The 18,389-nt window shown below is 44.6% G+C and overlaps 2 protein-coding genes across 4 annotated transcripts in view; one reads left to right on the plus strand and one right to left on the minus strand.

Annotated features, from left to right (window-relative positions):
* Positions 1 to 6,008, plus strand: part of acss2 (acyl-CoA synthetase short chain family member 2) — a 24,417-nt gene extending 18,409 nt beyond the window's left edge. For all 3 annotated transcript variants that reach the window (XM_084474609.1, XM_084474610.1, XM_084474611.1), the window contains 8 exons: positions 406 to 538; positions 1,077 to 1,133; positions 1,973 to 2,053; positions 2,286 to 2,394; positions 2,616 to 2,684; positions 4,150 to 4,326; positions 4,809 to 4,883; positions 5,473 to 6,008. In XM_084474609.1, the coding sequence (XP_084330735.1) occupies positions 406 to 538; positions 1,077 to 1,133; positions 1,973 to 2,053; positions 2,286 to 2,394; positions 2,616 to 2,684; positions 4,150 to 4,326; positions 4,809 to 4,883; positions 5,473 to 5,600 (829 nt within the window). In that variant the 3' untranslated portion in view covers positions 5,601 to 6,008. The remainder of the gene's footprint in view (positions 1 to 405; positions 539 to 1,076; positions 1,134 to 1,972; positions 2,054 to 2,285; positions 2,395 to 2,615; positions 2,685 to 4,149; positions 4,327 to 4,808; positions 4,884 to 5,472) is intronic.
* A 2,665-nt stretch (positions 6,009 to 8,673) lies between these two features.
* LOC311354084 (B-type lectin plumieribetin-like) lies at positions 8,674 to 9,717 on the minus strand. The gene is made up of 3 exons (XM_084473880.1): positions 9,680 to 9,717; positions 9,317 to 9,421; positions 8,674 to 9,012 (listed from the first exon to the last, which is right to left on the minus strand). The coding sequence occupies exons 2-3, from the start codon at positions 9,407 to 9,409 to the stop codon at positions 8,746 to 8,748; spliced, it is 360 nt and encodes a 119-aa protein (XP_084330006.1). The 5' UTR covers positions 9,410 to 9,421; positions 9,680 to 9,717; the 3' UTR covers positions 8,674 to 8,745.
* Between the last annotated feature and the right edge of the window lie 8,672 nt (positions 9,718 to 18,389).

Raw genomic sequence — 18,389 nt, forward strand, 5'->3', positions numbered from 1 at the left:
GAAATGCGATATGCCGTCTTGCTGTCTTAAAGTGTCACCACACTAAAGCACGAGACAGTGCCCCTTCAGGACAGGTGTTGTATTACTACTGATTTATTTTCCATTATTGAACGTGAACCATCACGACAGGTTGTGAGGAACATGGCTGTGGTACAAACCTGGAACACTGGGTGTACAAATTCAGAGTTCAAATACCATCGTACAATCTGTATATCTCGTACTTCTCCCGGGTAAAGAGTGCCTCTATGTCCTGGTACATGGCCTATATAACGTGTGTGTGTGTGTGTGTGTGTGTGTGTGTGTGTGTGTGTGTGTGTGTGTGTGTGTGTGTGTGTGTGTGTGTGTGTGTGTGTGTGTGTGTGTGTGTGTGTGTGTGTGTGTGTGTGTGTGTGTGTGTGTGTGCAGGCGTAGCCGTGCGTCCCTGAAGGTCCTGGGGACGGTGGGCGAGCCCATCAACCCCGAGGCGTGGCAGTGGTACTACAGCGTGGTGGGGGACACGAGGTGCCCCATCGTGGACACCTTCTGGCAGACGGAGACGGTGGGTACTTCCGCAGTACTCTGCTGATAGTACTGCAGTATTACTATACATAGATCTGGTCCTGGCAGAATGAGACGGTGGGTACTACCGCAGTACTCTGCTCATAGTACTGCAGTATTACTACACATAGATCTGGTCCTGGCAGAATGAGACGGTGGGTACTACCGCAGTACTCTGCTCATAGTACTGCAGTATTACTACACATAGATCTGGTCCTGGCAGACGGAGACGGTGGGTACTACCGCCGTACTCTGCTCATAGTACTGCAGTATTACTACACTATACAGAGATCACCTTCTGGCAGACGGAGACGGTGGGTACTACCGCAGTACTCTGCTGATAGTACTGCAGTATTACTACACATAGATCTGGTCCTGGCAGAATGAGACGGTGGGTACTACCGCAGTACTCTGCTCATAGTACTGCAGTATTACTACACTATACAGAGATCACCTTCTGGTAGACTGTTTGTACCACTGTAGTAATCTACTGTTGGTACTGCAGTGATAATATACAACTTTACGCCCTTTTTTTTCAGGGCGGACACGTGCTGACTCCTCTGCCTGCGGCCACGCCCATGAAGCCTGGCTCCGCCGTGAGTACAACACACACACACACACACACACACACACGCCTCTCCCCGTCCTGCCTCCAGTAGCCATGAGGGGGCGCTGTCGTGCCAATGCGACCTTTCCTTAAGGGCTTCACTGGGGAATGTTAAGGACAGTTCCAACGTTGTGTCGCTACCGACAGTAAGAATGCAGACGTCACTCATCCCGAAAGAACGGTGAGCGTGGAAGTGAGTGGACGGAAGGGAACGCCCGCTGGGAACGCCCGCTGGGAACGCCCACTGGGAACGGCGTTGTTTCTGTGTTCAAGTGGGGACGGGTTCAGGGCTGGTTCACACTCGATGTGATGGATTGACCCACATTGTTGAATTATAAGGATCTGTGTTTTAATGATGAACGTCTGGAAGCACAGGCAGCGAGTCTGAGGGCTTTGTGTTGTTGTTGTTGTTGTCTGAGGGCTTTGTGTTGTTGTTGTTGTTGTTGTCTGAGGGCTTTGTGTTGTTGTTGTTGTTGTTGTCTGAGGGCTTTGTGTTGTTGTTGTTGTTGTTGTCTGAGGGCTTTGTGTTGTTGTTGTTGTTGTCTGAGGGCTTTGTGTTGTTGTTGTTGTTGTTGTCTGAGGGCTTTGTGTTGTTGTTGTTGTTGTCTGAGGGCTTTGTGTTGTTGTTGTTGTTGTTGTCTGAGGGCTTTGTGTTGTTGTTGTTGTTGTCTGAGGGCTTTGTGTTGTTGTTGTTGTTGTTGTTGTCTGAGGGCTTTGTGTTGTTGTTGTTGTTGTCGTCTGAGGGCTTTGTGTTGTTGTTGTTGTTGTTGTCTGAGGGCTTTGTGTTGTTGTTGTTGTCTGAGGGCTTGTTGTTGTTGTCTCCACCAGACGTTCCCGTTCTTCGGCGTGGTGCCGGCCGTGTTGAACGAGTCCGGAGAGGAGCTGGAGGGCCCCAGCGAGGGATACCTGGTCAGCCTTCAAAATAAATGTTCATACTAATACACTTTTCAAGTTAAAAGTCCTGGCAGCATGAAAGACTTGAAATACTCATGGATTGTATTTAATGTTAAGAATCAAACAATCTTCCAAATAACAAATAACAAATGTGAACAAAGTTGGATCAAGTCCTGCCCCTTTGTGATGGAGCTAAGTGTTAAAGGTGAGTGTGTGGGCGGGGCTGACCTGGACCGTGTCCCTCCAGGTCTTCAAGCAGCCCTGGCCGGGCTTGATGAGGACGGTCTACGGTAACCACCAACGCTTTGAGAGCGTCTACTTCAACAAGTTCCCCGGCTACTACGTCACCGGAGACGGTAACGCAACAATAAACTGACTATCATATTCTATGTTTTGATTTATATAGCGCTTGTCTACACACTCAAACACACATGTCATTTTTCTCCTCAATAGAGAGGCATGTCAGTGTAGAGAAGGTCCAGGTGATCATGTGACAAACGGCAGCAGCCGTTTCATGAACGGGCAACAGGGGGTTCATGGTGACGGTATCGTGATGCGGTCGTGTTTTGTCCTTCAGGTTGCCGTAGAGACAAGGATGGCTACTACTGGATCACTGGGCGGATAGACGACATGTTAAATGTCTCAGGTAAGAGTGTGTGTGTGTGTGTGTGTGTGTGTGTGTGTGTGTGTGTGTGTGTGTGTGTGTGTGTGTGTGTGTGTGTGTGTGTGTGTTCGTTCATAAAACTGCAAATCTGAAAATCAACAACCCAAAAGGAAGCGTCCGCCCTCTCTGCCCCCTCCTCCCTTCACGTGGTGGAGAGGTGCTCTAACGACTAGGGGGCGTAACGATACACGTATCTGTACCGTCACGGTACAGGCACTTCTGGGAGATTCAATCACAAATGTATTACGAGACAAGAGGAGACATAAACAGGACTCGGGCCGTATCCTCTTTGTTTGAAACAGGTTATCAACGTAATCAATATCAAGTGCCACTATGCATATCGCAATATTAGGCTATGCAATGGAAAACAGAATCGGAATCGTAACTGCGCAGTGCAAACAATGACGTGACAACTTAAACAGGAGACAGCAGCAGGAGTGAAGCCTAGAGCCAATCTGCAAGATATAATAGTTTATTAATGTTGTTTGCTAGAAACACCAGTCTATCAACTTGATCTGGATCAAGTGCAGCTCTCCTTTTATTCACGGTGTTACCTGAGGCGGAGAACACGCGTTGGGAGGCACAGACGGTGCTGGCACACACAGGGATTTGCGCGTCTATATTGAGAGAAGCGGGTATTTGTGGCAGCCCGTGTCTCTCCACCGATGCAGCGTGTTGCTGTCAGCGGGGATGACTCGGGGTCGCAGTTTACCGCTCAGGCTGGCTGCTCCGTGCGTTATCCATTTTAGAATCAGGATATGTTAAACGCTTGATAGCGCGCCCGCAAATGGATGAGATGGAAAACAATAAAATAAAAAGTAAAAACCAGTCTAATCATAGACTGTAAAAAATGCGCTACACAACATGGCACTTTTAAAACTGGTTTGATTATATATATATATTTGAATACGGATATGTCACGTCATATTCAAATGCATATTCAAATATCGAATAAAAAGTGTCAGCCCTTACTATCGCCGCTGCTGTGAAAAAAAACAACAAGCTGTGTAAACCCAGCTCAGCACACTATTTCAACAACCCGTCTGGGGGTTCAGAACGGACTAATGCCAATAACCAAGTCTACTGGTGTTTACATTACTGCTGGTCTACGGACATTCTCCGTTGTTGAGAAACAAGCAGTTTTTCATTTTTTTCCCCTTAACTATGAACTGTACCGCACCGTGAATCGTGAATAAGAATAATAATAATATAAAGAATAAGTAATAATAAAGAATAATAAGTGAAAAAGAATCGTGAATCGTGACACACACCGTGATACACGGTGTGTGTCACGGCCAAACGGATCTCCAGCAGAACGGTCCTTGTTTATTTACATTCCGACCGGAGCGTTCCCCCCCCCCCCCCCCGTCAGCTGAAGGACGGCGAGGTGTTCTCCGCCGCCGGCGCCTCGCCCCCGTTGACCCCGCCCCCCCCCTCCCTGTCCCAGGTCACCTGCTGAGCACGGCGGAGGTGGAGTCGTCCCTGGTGGAGCACGAGGCGGTGGCGGAGGCGGCGGTGGTGGGGCGGCCCCACCCCATCAAGGGAGAGAGCCTGTACTGCTTTGTGACGCTCAACCAGGGGGTGACCTACAGCGCCGCCCTGGAGGCCCAGCTCAGGAAGCAAGGTGGGGTCTCTCTCTCTCTGTCTCTGTCTCTGTCTCTCTCTGTCTCTCTCTCTCTCTCTCTCTCTGTCTCTGTCTCTGTCTCTCTCTCTCTCTCACTCTCTCACTGTCTGTCTGTCTGTCTGTCTGTCTGTCTGTCTCTCTCTGTCTCTCTCTCTCTGTCTCTCTCTCTGTGTGTGTGGGTGTGTGTGTGTGTGTGGCTAGGGTACGGCTTCGCCACGATAATCAAAAGCCAAAGCTAGCTGTCAATCACCCTGCTTTGAGACACAGTTGACAATGGAGCAATGTAATCAGATGAACAACAAGTCCACTCTTGAGACATTCAGGCATGTGTCAAAACGACATAATACAGCCGTTTACAGGAAGTAAGCACAAGTATAGGGAAAAATCCCTTTTTTTTATTGTATTATTCTTTTAGGTCTGTATCACGGTATGGAACCATAGGTAACCCAATTTGGATATTCTGTGTGTCTCTTTCTCAACAGTCCGGGACAAGATAGGAGCGATTGCCACTCCGGACTTCATCCAAAACGCCCCTGGACTGCCCAAGACCAGATCTGGTAAAGCAGCGGTGATCATCACCATGAGATGCTCACAGATATGGTGCTGATGGTTGGATGGCTTTCATTACCATGAGCTAGATGAGGAGGAATGTACGACAATGACTCCTGCATTCTGTACTACATGTAGTCAATCAAGTAACACTGTAAGGAGTCGTACAACACCGGAATTATATAATACTTGACATGATCCTGAAGTTGCCCATTTCACATGAATATTGATACCAAAACATGGTCAAGCCATTGTTAAATGTCCAAACAAATATTGTTTGTTTCCTTTTGATCTGGCGTGGACATAACTGTGCACATGATACGAGGGCAGTAGGTGGTCCACAGTCACTGCAGGGAGACAAATGAGTTGGATCACTTCATCCCTGGTCTATCTTCTACTGCCCCCTCTTTCTCGACCCCCTTCTCTCTTTCTTTTCTACCTCCCGCTATACTCTCTCCGTTCAAAGTCCTTTAGTGACATGGAACACAAATTCAAACTGCAAGAGCACAAAGAGTAAGATGAGATACAAAATGAAGATTGTGTAATAAAATACACACACCACCTCCTCCCTCCCCGTCCCTCCCCCTCCCTCCCCAGGGAAGATCATGCGGAGGCTGCTCCGTAAGATCGCCTGCAACGAGCGCGACCTGGGCGACGTCTCCACGCTGGCCGACTCCTCCGTCGTGGAGCAGCTGTTTGACAACCGCTGCAGCGCCGCCGTGTGACCTCCGCTCCTCCAGGGGGCGCCCACCGGCCTCCAGGGTCCTCCAGGTCCCTCAGACGGACGTGGAGGGCAGACGTCACCAGGGCAGGAACCCGAGGGGAGGACGATGGAGGAGGGGTCCCCGCCCCATCACCGCCGGCCGCTTCTAGAGTAGAATTAGTTCCTAGACGAGTTCTTGTGCTTCCTAACCCTGCAGCCGTCTCCTCTCTCCACTTCTTTACGTACATCATGAACCGGGGGGGGGGGGGGGGTCGCTCCGTTAAGGTCGGACTGTTCCATCACTCCGTACAGGCCGGGTGGACCGGACTGTAGTGACAACGGGATGCCTTGTTCCTCCAGAGGCCCCCGAGAGTCCAGCCCAGTCCTGGTCTGACCCTGACCCTCACCCTGACCCTGACCCTCACCCTGACCTAGTCCTAGTCCTAGTCTGACCCTGACCTAGTCCTGGTCTGACCCTCACCCTGACCCTGACCCTGACCTAGTCTGACCCTGACCTAGTCCTAGTCTGACCCTGACCTAGTCCTAGTCTGACCCTGACCTAGTCCTAGTCTGACCCTGACCTAGTCTGACCCTGACCCTCATCCTGCACTATTGCTGTTCAAAGTTTTTTTTGCTCTCTTTTCTTTTTTGTCCATTTCACTGAAGCGCTTCTCATTTTTTAAATGTCTTTTTTGCGGGCTTTGTGGATGTAGGTGGGCTTTACGTTGACGTAGGATGTGTTCTGTGTATTTCCATCGCTGACTTCATTAGTTTGTTCACTGAAAGCTAAGAGATGAGCGATTTCCTGCCATACTTTCACCAAATCCTCAGCCAGTATCTCCGTACGTTACGTTGACAGCGTAAAACACTAAACCCACTTTCAACGAGCTCAGTGTGTTCCCGCGTCACCACGGAGGAGCAGTGGTGCTGCTGCAAAGTGGAGGCAAAGAAAACAAAAATATGCTTGTACAAAACTTCCTTTTCCTAGCAGTATCCGACTTCCCAAAGGGGAGCGTTTCTCTCCGGGCGCGTCGACCGAGTCCACGACCTCACAGAGCGCCACCTGGCGCCCGCTCAGCGCTGGAGGACCGCCGGGCGGACGGCGTCTGGAGCCCTGGAGTCAGGACGTGTACGGGCTGCGGGAGAACAGATTGTACAGTCGTTGATTGTGGATGCACCAGACTTAGGACCGTGTAGAGCGATATCATTGAGCGCTTCTGTTTGCTTTGTGTATGTGTGTGTCTAAAAGTGCCAACGTATGCAGCTATAGGACAGGGCGGTGTGACTAATTGTACTACTGCGATTCAAAAGGCACATTTATGTTTGGATGACAGAAATCATGAGCTTGACTAAACAATTATTAACGTCTGTGGTATGCGTGTTCCTAATGTCGATGTGTATGCAACAGTAAATGTATACGACTGCTGATATGATATGAATGCATTCTTTTCTTAACGAGAATACCAATTGTAATCAGTCTAAGATAGTGGAATAGGTTGGTGTTCGCTGTCAGTTATTTTACGCTTAGGGGAAATAACGGGTTATTCATATCAAGTAGCTCAACTAAACCTGCTTCAGGATTAAAAACAGCCCTGCAGTATTGATAAACCTCCACCAGGGGGGAGTGTTCGCGCTGATGAGGGATATAGAAGTGGTGGAGGTGTTTTAAATAGCGTGGGAAGTGGAGCCAGATGAATCTCGCGAGCTCAGGTTTAATTTACTCTACCAGCTTTTCCCCTTCATATCTAGTCAGTATATACATCTATGATATCTAGTCAGTATATATATATAGTCAGTATATATCTATATAGTCAGTATATATCTATCTAGTCAGTATATATATCTATTATATCTAGTCAGTATATACATCTATGATATCTAGTCAGTATATACATCTATGATATCTAGTCAGTATATATATCTATGATATCTAGTCGGTATATATATCTGATATCTAGTCGGAATATATATCTATGATATCTAGTCAGTATATCTATGATGTCTAGTCAGTCTAATATCTATGATATCTAGTCAGTATATATCTATGATGTCTAGTCAGTATATATATATCGATGTATTCCCCTTAACGAAGATTTCTTTCTGGTACGAGATAGACCGACCAATCACAACCGTTTTAGTATCATGTAGCGGGATGAATATGATAACGGTGCAGGTGACACATCTTCAGCAACAGCCAACAAACGGTCGGTCTATTCCGCTACAGAGAACGTTATTGCACGGCCAAATATGCCCGTCTTATACCCGCCTTTTCCCCGGCATGGTCTGTGCGTTCACACTACAAGGCTTTTGTCGGGATAAAAAACAAGTGGTCAGAAGAATAAAGAATATGTTGGCATTTTTGCACTTATAAATAGTTAATCACGTCTGTAGCCTACACTCAGATCCATGTACTCATTCTCGCATGCGAGTGGCTTGAATAAATATAATTTAAAAATCATTCAGAGTATGCAAATGATTCTCAAGAAAGCCGGCTCCTTGACGAAGGGGATTATAGGCCTACCCCCTCGGTTTTACACGGCAAGACAGTGAAACTGCAGGGCGTGCCGAGCCGCGACAGAACCGGCTTGTCAGTGTAAAAATGGCTAGTATTGAACCATCTGGACGCTATACTTTCACTTAAAGAACAAACGACGCTTTTGTTGAGAACAATCGGTTCAATCGGTATTTCCGTCCTCCAGTGCCATGTCAACAGTTTCGTTGCTATGATTGGTTGATTGGTTGTTGGCTCATCCAGTTGCGTTTTGGTCTCCACGCCGTTGGTGATGATTTATAACTCTACACGCTACACTGACAGCTCCATGGCCCGGGTCCAGATCACGGTGAGGTGCATGAATGAGCCTATTTGTGTGTTACTGTAAGTTAAGAATGTGTAGTTATAGCTATTATCGAGCTTTTATTTTACACTTGTGAACTATTTTAATCGACGGAGCCCGGGAGGTGACGTGTGAGTCATGGAAAGAGAAAACTGCGTCTGACAATTAAGACGACGAACAAAACTTTTTTTTTTATTTTTTTTTAACATTTTTATTGTCATCCAGAAACTGAACATATGAAGAACTGAGCTGTGTGCTCAATCCCAGAGACCAGCTCTCAAACACAGAGATCAGTCACTCAATCAAAGAGATCTTTTCTTGAACAACGTCTCGTTACTCTTTCTGACCTTCAGACTTCTCGGAGCTCCAGATGGCCTCGTCAGCCTTCTCAATGACCAGGTGACCTTCGTCAGTCATGGTCAGACGCATCTTGTGGGAGCTGTCTTCACTCCAGGTGACCGAGGACCACACAGCTTTCTGCTCGTTGGTGTACATAACCAGGTTGTTGTCGGCTTGCATCACCACTTTGATTCCCCCGTCGTTGGCCGTGTTGGTGTGCCAGCATGGAGACCACTTGTAGATGACAAAATTCCCGTCCTCCTGTGATTGGTTGAAATCAAGTGAGCAAGTTATTGTAAGCGGGCAACTCTATCTTTCTTCTTCTTTTTTTTTTTTTTTTTAAACAAGTACGAGTATTTAGTACTTCTTGTCTATTTAAACGTTGTACTTGTTTGGAAGGTTTTTTTTAGTTGTTTTGTGAAGTCATCATTATATTTTCCCCTATCTGCTCTGAAACGTGTAATTCAAATTAGGCACCAAACCTTTAAAAAAAATGATATGCGAATCTGTAATGAAATGATGGAAACGAAAATAACTTTTACTCATAAAACGTTTTTTTGCTCACCTGAAAGACTGCTTTGTGGCTCCCATCTTTACTCATAAGGGAGTCCCCTTTACGAAGCTCCTGGTAGGAGACTATGAAGTTGAATTGCGTCATTCTGAAGACACCCTAAAAGACACGACAATAGGGACACAAACATCATCTCTGGAGTTGAAGTTCTCATGCAGAGGCAGCAGGCAGCACTGTTGCATATTCTCACAGCAGATTTCCCTCACTCAGAGCTGATGGATTGCTGTGATCAAACGGTAGCTCCTGAATCTTAACTACAGCATCTTTAAAGTGTATTCTAGTTGGTCATCTTAAACCTTTTACTAAATCTTTTCATAAGAAGTACAAGTGCAGAGTTTCCTCACACATGTGACTGACCTGTAGAGGCAGATGCAGATGTTGCGCTGAGATGCTGAGGTGAAGCTGTGGTGAAGCTGTGGTGGAGTTGGCCTCTATTTATTGTTCCAGGAGAAGGTGGGCGGCTAGGGGCCGTGTGTGTGCAGGGCCGGGGGCGATTTGTCAGACAGATAATTGAGCTGAAGGAGTTGGGGACCTTTTAAAATATGTTGCGTATTTAAACAAACTCTTAATGAAGCTCACTTATCTATGGGCGGAATGCTCCCTGGATCCCGACCCCTTGGTTCTCAAACACAAGCACTTTGCTGACTGCTGATAAAACCCTGCAGTGAGAAAGTCTTCACTTGAGTCAAACAAAAACCCTCATCCTGGTTTGGTAAAAGTCAACAATTGAACTCTCAAATCAAATTCAAATCAATCAAATGGAATTGATCAAGACCTCATATGAAGACATATTTCATCCTTAAGGTCCAGCTGGGTGACCAGGAGACATCGCCAGTTGTGACTGTCTTAGACAATGAACAATGAACAAACCCTTTATTGTCACTGTACAAGTACAAGTATGCAAGTATGCAACATGTCCCATGTTGCATAGATGGCCCAATTTCGTTGTGCATGTACTTGTACTTGTACAGTGACAATAAAGGGTTTGTTCATTGTTCATTGTCTCTATGTCCAAAAAACCCAGTTTATTTGAGTTCATACAGTTATCAAAAAAGTATTATGAATAAAATGTAAAAAGGATATTGTTGATAAAAATGTATCTAAGATGTACCACCTTCAAATATTGTGTGTTTAAAAAGTGTGTTGTGTGCTTTATGTAAGGTTATATTGATAACATTTAATTAATTTGTCTGTCATTAATTTATATTTTGTTTAATGTTTGTTGATGTGCTTTAACAAGGATAATGTGATATGTCTTCTGTAGATTTAAGCATTCATGTTGTGCTTACTTGTTTAGACCTCATGTATATCAATGAAAACTAGCTTGAGAGATGAGAAAAATGACAAATAGAATAGAATTTAAACCTTTTTAGGTTATATTTTCTTGTAGTTTTCATGGTGTTTGCTGACGAAAGAGAGAGTGCTACAATAAATCTTCAAAAGACATCTGAATGATGAGTGTTATCAGCATAGACAAGAAGGAGTTATGGGTTAGACCCTTTTATGAGACAACCTCTTTCCCAGACCTCTGACACACACACACACACACACACACACACACACACGTTGTACATGCAAATAGTGGATGGTATTCCAGAAATACCTGCCATATCTGTTTTTGAAAATATAGAGAGGATGTAGATAATTGAGCTGAAGGAATTGGTGACCTTTCAAAAAAAAGATTCTCTTTTAAACTTGAATATGATGAAACCGATCCTCCCTCCTCTCATATTCAGACAAAAATGCATGTGGGAACAAAACCTGTATAGTTTTACACACAGCCACTTCTTACAGAACGAGCCCTACTGACAGCTTTACTTGTGTTCAACTAAAACCCTCATCAGGGTTTGGCAAAAGTCCAAAATGTAACATTGCAATCAAGTCAAATTGATCAGGACCTCATATGAAGACACAGGAAGGCATATGAAGACATATATGCTTCATATGAGGTCATGCTGTCCAGCCGGGTGACCAGGGACATATAGCGTCAGAACTCCCCAATAAAACAGTCCAGACCAGCGGGCACTGTGGAGGACTGTTGGTCTTCCATCTCTACTTTCAGAGAGCATCATGATCACAGCAGCCTAGCAAGATTAGCCTGTTGCAGTCTTCATATGTTGGGGAGCTCCCATTATAGCTGATTTATATTATATTTTTATTATATAGACATGCTTTTCAGTTCAAATGTTTTGTCATGTATTCTTGAATGGGTGAATCATTTGCTTTGCCTTTCTCTGAAGCACCGGACCCAAACGCAGGTAATACTTCAGCAGTCTTAGCATACTTAGTACAACCTGTGTACTAGTAGTATTTATAGGACCAAGATATGAATGATGATCAAACAATGAATTGAATCAGTTTAACATGGAATCCTAAACAGACTATCCTGCTGTGTCAGGTGTTGGTGGTTTTATATAGAATGACAATAGATTGTTATATACCTATACTATTGTAATAGTGTCAATATCCGTGTCAGGACTTTGATTTTTTTTCTGTTAATGGTTATTACCAAACTGAAATAGATGTATGAATACATGAATAGTATAGGTATATTATAATAAATTGTTATCCTATATACAACCAGGGTCAAGGTTTTCATGATAACCAACTGAAACAACAATGAAAAACAGACAAACCAACATTTTGACATCAACAACATGGAGCTTGGCAGACTGTACGTTAAGCTGCGATTTATTCAATTTATTCACCCATTCAGAATTTGTTTAAATACGCAACATATTTTAAAAGGTCCCCAATTCCTTCAGCTCAATTATCCTTCTTCTTCTCTTTCAACAAACAGAATGTTGTCTGGCTGGTCCTTCTCAGATACCATGTACTATTTGATGGACAACATGCAGGTCAGAGGTCAGGGAATGTGTTTTCCCCAGAAAGGAGTCTAACCAGGTCCAAGTCCTGACTGTCTGATCTGGTGCAGTAGAACGTCAGTCAGTGGAGTGGGACAGGAGGACCTGAGGGTCTGTGATGTCAAAGGCTCCTGAACATCCTCAAACTACATGGGCTGGTCTTTATATCTTATCGTTCTGTACTTTCTCGTCTTTGAATCAGACAGCCTGTACCTATCCTAACATGGTCACCTGTAGCGAAAGCATTTGAGCTGCAACACTTTGTCTTATACCTAAAAAATTAATAATAATAGTAATAAAAAAAGACCTCCAGAAGATTAGACAAGTACATAAATAATCGTGAGAGACCCGCATTGTTTCCCCCTACAGGCAGAAGCAATTGGATGAACCGTGTTCTGATTTGGAAACCTTTCCATTTCATCTCTGAGAAGATGCGAGGCTCCAGTTCAACCTGATCTCCACCGTAGAGCCGAGTGAGCCGTCGAGACAATATTCACCCCAGCGTTACCGAACCTGCACTCAGAATGTCACGCCGCTGTAGCCACTGCTTGTCATTGAGAACAAAATGAAAGATGGATTGTCATTTTGTCAGCGTTTTTCTTTCTATGATTAACAATTTTTATCTGCTTTTTTGATTAATGCATATGAATGGAACAAACCCAACAGAGAACATAATAAAACAACCAACACCTGGAGTATAGTCTGTTTAGGATTTCATGATAACAAACTTATTCAATCAATTCATTGTTTGATCATCATTCATTTCTCGGTCCGATAAATATTACTAGTAAACAGGTTGCACCAAGTATGTTATTACAGCTGATTCGTAATCTTTTCTTAGCTACAAACTCTTAAGTATTACCTGAGTTTGGGTCCGGTGTTTAAGAGAAACGCAAAGCTTACTTCTAGTCAATTTATTCACCCATTCAAAACATTTGAACTGCAAACCTTATCCCTATAGTAAAAATATGATATATATCAAATTATAATTTTGCAGCTCCCCAACATATGAAGACTGCAACAGGCTAATCTTGCTAGGCTGCTATGATCATGATGCTCTCTGAAAGTAGTGATGGTAGACCAACAGTCCTCCACAGTGCCCGCTGGTCTGGACTGTTTTATTGGGGAGTTCTGACGCTATGCTCCTGGTCACCCAGCTGGACAGCATGACCTCATATGAAGCATATGTCTTGATGATGAATTTGACTTGATTGCAGCGTTCAAATGTTGACTTTTACCAAACGAGTAAATGAGGAGGAAGGCTGCTGTTTAACCCAAGTGAAGACTTCTGTTAGATTTCAGCTTATTTCTAAACTGTTCGTATAGACTCTGCATTGTGTATTTTTCGTCGTAGTAGTAATTCTGGATCAGAGGGTGGAATAGATGGTTTATTCCAGGATGTAATACGCCCAGATACAGACTTAGGTTGAATAATCTATAGTGTAGGAGGGTGAGGAGCAAGGGGTTGGGATCCAGCGTTCATTCGGCCCATAGATAGAATTTCATTATATAAAGATATAATTGATTAGACAAGTACATAAATAATCGTGAGAGACCCGCATTGTTTTCCCCTCAGGCATACAGGCAGGATGAACCGTGTTCTGATTGGCTGATGTCCCTGTTCTGCCTGAGGGAATCCACTCAGCGTGTCGTATGTTGTACGTGTTGTATGTACGTGTTGTATGTACGTGTTGTATGTCCTCATGCCTTCATAAAACACGCACTGTCACAGTGGAACACTCATCAATGCTTTATTTTGGGGGACTTCAACTTGCAGGTGGGTGCAAAAATGAAAAAAAAAAAAAAGTATTTTGTTTCTGAAATGTTTCTAGTGAGAGGGACTTCCTGCCTGTTTCATCGTGAGACTGATCATCAAGTGGAAGAGACAGAGTGAACGAGGGTGCTGGATGAAGAGAGGGTGTATTGTTTAATGCTACTGTCCCACGTTCTCTACTGTGGAGTCGACTACTGCCCAGTCTCCAAACGTTTCCTACCTGACCGTCCCATATATTTTTTTATTTGTATATAAACATTTTGTATGTTTGTATTTGTCTACACACAATGTTTACATTCCTCTATTATTTACATATTGGGGGGAAAAAACATCTGGGAAAAAAAAAAACATTCCAGAAATTCCAGTTAGTAGCCTACTTTTTGTATCATAAAAACACCAATAATAAAAAATAAAAAAAATAAAAAAGAGAAGTGAGACAATAAACGTTGATATATTCGGCACCATTACAGTATTCCCCTATTCCTCTTAAATACTAATAACCGAATAAATCACTGAAGAAGACACTTTTGGATTCTCATTCGTGGCCGGCCGGGTCCTGACGACAACTTTAAGACTTTGTAAAAGTTTTTTTTTCTTCCAAGTCTTTTGCTTTTCGTGTTACTTTTGCTTACCCCCTCAGAAGCTTCTCCTGACTGCTGGTCTTCATCCACGCTCTCCTCCTCCTCCTGCCTCCAGAAGGTCTCAAATCATTCAGTACAAAAAAAAGTAGACATTTTGTTTTTCAGCAAACATTTATTCGTGAATTCTATGACAAACAGGAGGCGACGATATTTCTCATTTTACAAGCTTTGTGGTTGAAAATAAACGACATAAATACAATACCCATTCCCCTAAACACGAATCAACAGCCCTTTCAGAAACCCCCTGCGTCTTCTGCAGTACAATTCCACTTCGTCTCGGTCATCACGTTTACTGCGTTGAATTCCATCACTTGTTTTCGTTTTCTTTCAAAATGCAACTACGTAAAGAAGAACGTTTCAAGTGCGTGGCGTAAAGAGACAGCGTCATACTTCAACAGGTCCCGACTGCCGACATTCAGCTGTACTCAGAGCAACGAAGGGAATACAAAGGGTTCCACTTTTTTTTTCTTCTTCTTCTTCATTTATTTATAATACAAAGAAAGAGACGCTTATGGTTTGAACAGTTTCGTTTTTCCATCCGTCGCATTCTCAAGTCGTGATTCTGCTGCCGACGCTATAATGTAGACACAACGATCCGCCACTCGACGCAGCTCAAGCAGAGTATGAAGACCTAAGCTTCATGTAGATATTGCTAATACATAAGAGTTGAACATGGATTACGTCGGACACGCGTAACGCACTATAAGGAGTATAGGCTGCTGGGAGCACGGATCTGTACATCTTTACATGACGTTGGCTGGAGAGCCAACCTGGTTGACTGCTTTGGACCTTTGGGTTGAGAAGTGAAACGAGCCGAGCCGACACTTTCCTACTCGAAGTGTCATCACGACTGTTACTGTTGGGAGAGCGAGTTGTGTTCAGAGCGAGGGCTAATGCCGGGGTCAGCACTGGAGGTGCCTGAAGGCACTTCACCAGCAGGGGGAGCTGCTGGCGTCGATTATTTAGAAGCAAAAATCCTGCACTGGCCTTTTGTCACCGTGGCGCACACGACCGCTGCTTCCTTTGCTCTTAAAAATGTTCCGTTGTAAACACATAATAAATACCTGATTATGCATTCAAAAATGTTACTTCCCTCAAATGTTTGAAGATAATTGCTGTACAAAATGTATATTTTACTCCCTCTTAAAACAACCATAGAAATGATTCCATTTACCAAATGCGATATAGCGGGTGACCACCTGACGCTTCTCGGGGGGCCAATCAGAAAACAACCGCTGACCAGAGATGGTTTTCTAGATACATTATTCTGTAATATTCTGTCTTTCGTTGCCTGGAGACACACCATAAGAACTCCTGAGAACATAAAGTACACGTGGTGGTCCGTACAGAGCTAGTGGCTATCCTGTCATTTGAGTATTAAATGCTAACTGCTGATACATTGAACCGTATTCAGACACCAAAATAACCTTGGCATGGAGTACTATGATTTGCTTGAATCAAATATCATACAAACAACGATTTAACAAAAAGAGGCAACCGCAGCCATTTTGTCAATAAGTATATTCATACTGGCTGTTCAATATTTGATCAGAGATAATCCAAGTATAATTAACATTATCGGTTGAATTCACAAACTAAAAAGTTGAAATATAAAGGGTGCAGTACATAAAAAGTAACAGTAGTTACTACCGAGTGTCCCAGACAGACACCCAGTGTGTGCGGCGCTAAGAGAGAAGGACAGCAGGGGGCGCTGTGGCGCAGAGCTGCTGCTGACAACACGAGGCGAGCGCGTTTTCTCTCTGCTTTAAAAACCCTACAAATACGCAGGACTGCTCTTCTATACACGACAGACTGTACACAGGCGGAGGGGGGGGAGAGGTAGAGGAGACTTCGCTAGGACAATGGAAGGAAGTTGAAGAACTGTGAAACCGTAAACGCTCTAATCCAGATCCCTTGTTTGGGGGGGGGGTTCTCTCTCTCTTCCAGAACCTACAGCCAAGCTCTGAGCCTACGATAAAGAGTTAAAGAGTTGATCTTCTGTGTATGTGTACCGGACCGCATGAGTGAACAGATACATCATCCCACACAGCCACCGTGGAGGACGGTCTCCGTAGAGGTAACCGGTGTGTTTGGTTATTGAACCCCGGCTCTCCACAGCGCGTGTGTGTGTGTGGAGAGGAGAGAGTCCCGGAGCGAGGGGAGGGAGGGAGGGAGGCCGGGGGGCTGTTGCCTAGCACCATGACCACGTGACGCAAGCGTATAAGAATATCCATCTTCTTCAAAATAATAATAATATAGACGTGACCCTTCCTTTTAACAGTACGTCAAACTACCAGACCCCTAAAAAGTGTTATTTTACATGAAGGAAACCCTTCCTGTTGCACACATGGCAGGGCTGTGTTTTGGTGTGTGTGTGTGTGTGTGTGTGTGTGTGTGTGTGTGTGTGTGTGTGTGTGTGTGTGTGTGTGTGTGTGTGTGTGTGTGTGTGTGTGTGTGTGTGTGTGTGTGTGTGTGTGTGTGTGTGTTTTGGTATGAGTGCGTGTGTGTGTGTGTGTGTGTGTGTGTGTGCGTGCTACCGACAAGCTGTCTGCTAGGCACTTTGGCAGCCATCCACACTGTTTCCATGACAACAGGTCACACTGTGAATGATTGACAGATTCATGTGAGGAGAGAGACAGACAGGCAGGGAGGAGGAGGAGGAGGAGGAGGAGGTGACAGAAACCACTTCCCCTTCCGTGATCCGTGGCTGCTGTCTCTCGTCGGCTTTTAGATTTATAATAAAAACGACTCTTGGGGGCATCGAGAGGCAGAGAGCGCCCTCTGCTGGCCTCACGAGATACAATCAGAGAACTATCTCCATAGGTTCACACGTGTTGTGTTCATCAACACCTTAGGAGGAGTCGGAAACCAGGAATGCAGATGGAATCTCATACCTGAAGATTCATCACCGCACCTCAATCTCTACCATAATGCTACATTTGAAGTTATAGGCCGTACTATAATCATACTACTAATACTATTATCATGACGTAAAAAAAGGCCTTTCCCTTAAACGCTCTTCTCCAACCTCCTGTGTGAAAGCTTTAAAGGAACGTCCCACTGACGACAGATCGTTCACGGGAACACGCTGTAGACACAGGAGCGTACGCTTTAGCTCACGTTTACACACGGGATCAAATGTTCCAAGGTTTCCTCTTGAATGAAAGCGTTTGGATGAGCGTGTGACCTCTCATGGCGGGTCACACAGGCCCCCCCCCACGGAGACGATGGCGGCGGTCCGGGCAGAGCCGACACAAAGGAATACCTCCAAATGCCCTAAAATATATTAGACCTATAAAACATATGAAAATCATCAAAGAGTGGCAGTTGTAAGCAGTAGAGTAATTGAGTTTGGGTGAAAGTAGTACAATAAATCTGTTGGAGCTCATCTGAACAGGGTCATAGATAGTGGTGGATCCCGGAGTGAAGCACTGGCCTCAGCCGGTCTGGATGAACTCTGTATAACGGCTTGTAACGTGTCTTCGATGTATACTCGTTATATTTTGATTGGTCAATTACGACATACAGCGTTGTGTGTTATCTCTGTAGAGCAGACCACTGCTCTGGAGGCTATTTACAACCATGGGTTTCCGAGCAGCTTCGTAATAAGTGGGATAATGTACGGCCTGCTGGTGATTAAATAAACCTCGCCTTTCATTTGGGGCTCGTTTGACTATAATGACCGGCCTGCTGTACATTACGCCTTACATACATCACTACAAAGTGGCCAAGGGCATGCAATCTTCATCTAACGAAGGAGATGAAGACGATGACGGTTTCCTCAGACC

The sequence above is a fragment of the Micromesistius poutassou genome, assembly GCF_964030765.1.
Source record: "Micromesistius poutassou genome assembly, chromosome: 10".
Taxonomy (NCBI): domain Eukaryota; kingdom Metazoa; phylum Chordata; class Actinopteri; order Gadiformes; family Gadidae; genus Micromesistius; species Micromesistius poutassou.

Excerpts from the sequence above, each read along its gene's own strand:
- LOC311354084 (XM_084473880.1), bottom strand. The coding sequence starts at position 9,409 with ATGACGCAATTCAACTTCATAGTCTCCTACCAGGAGCTTCGTAAAGGG. Across the intron at positions 9,013-9,316 it reads GCCACAAAGCAGTCTTTCAG|GAGGACGGGAATTTTGTCAT; the intron begins GTGAGCAAAAAA and ends AACCAATCACAG.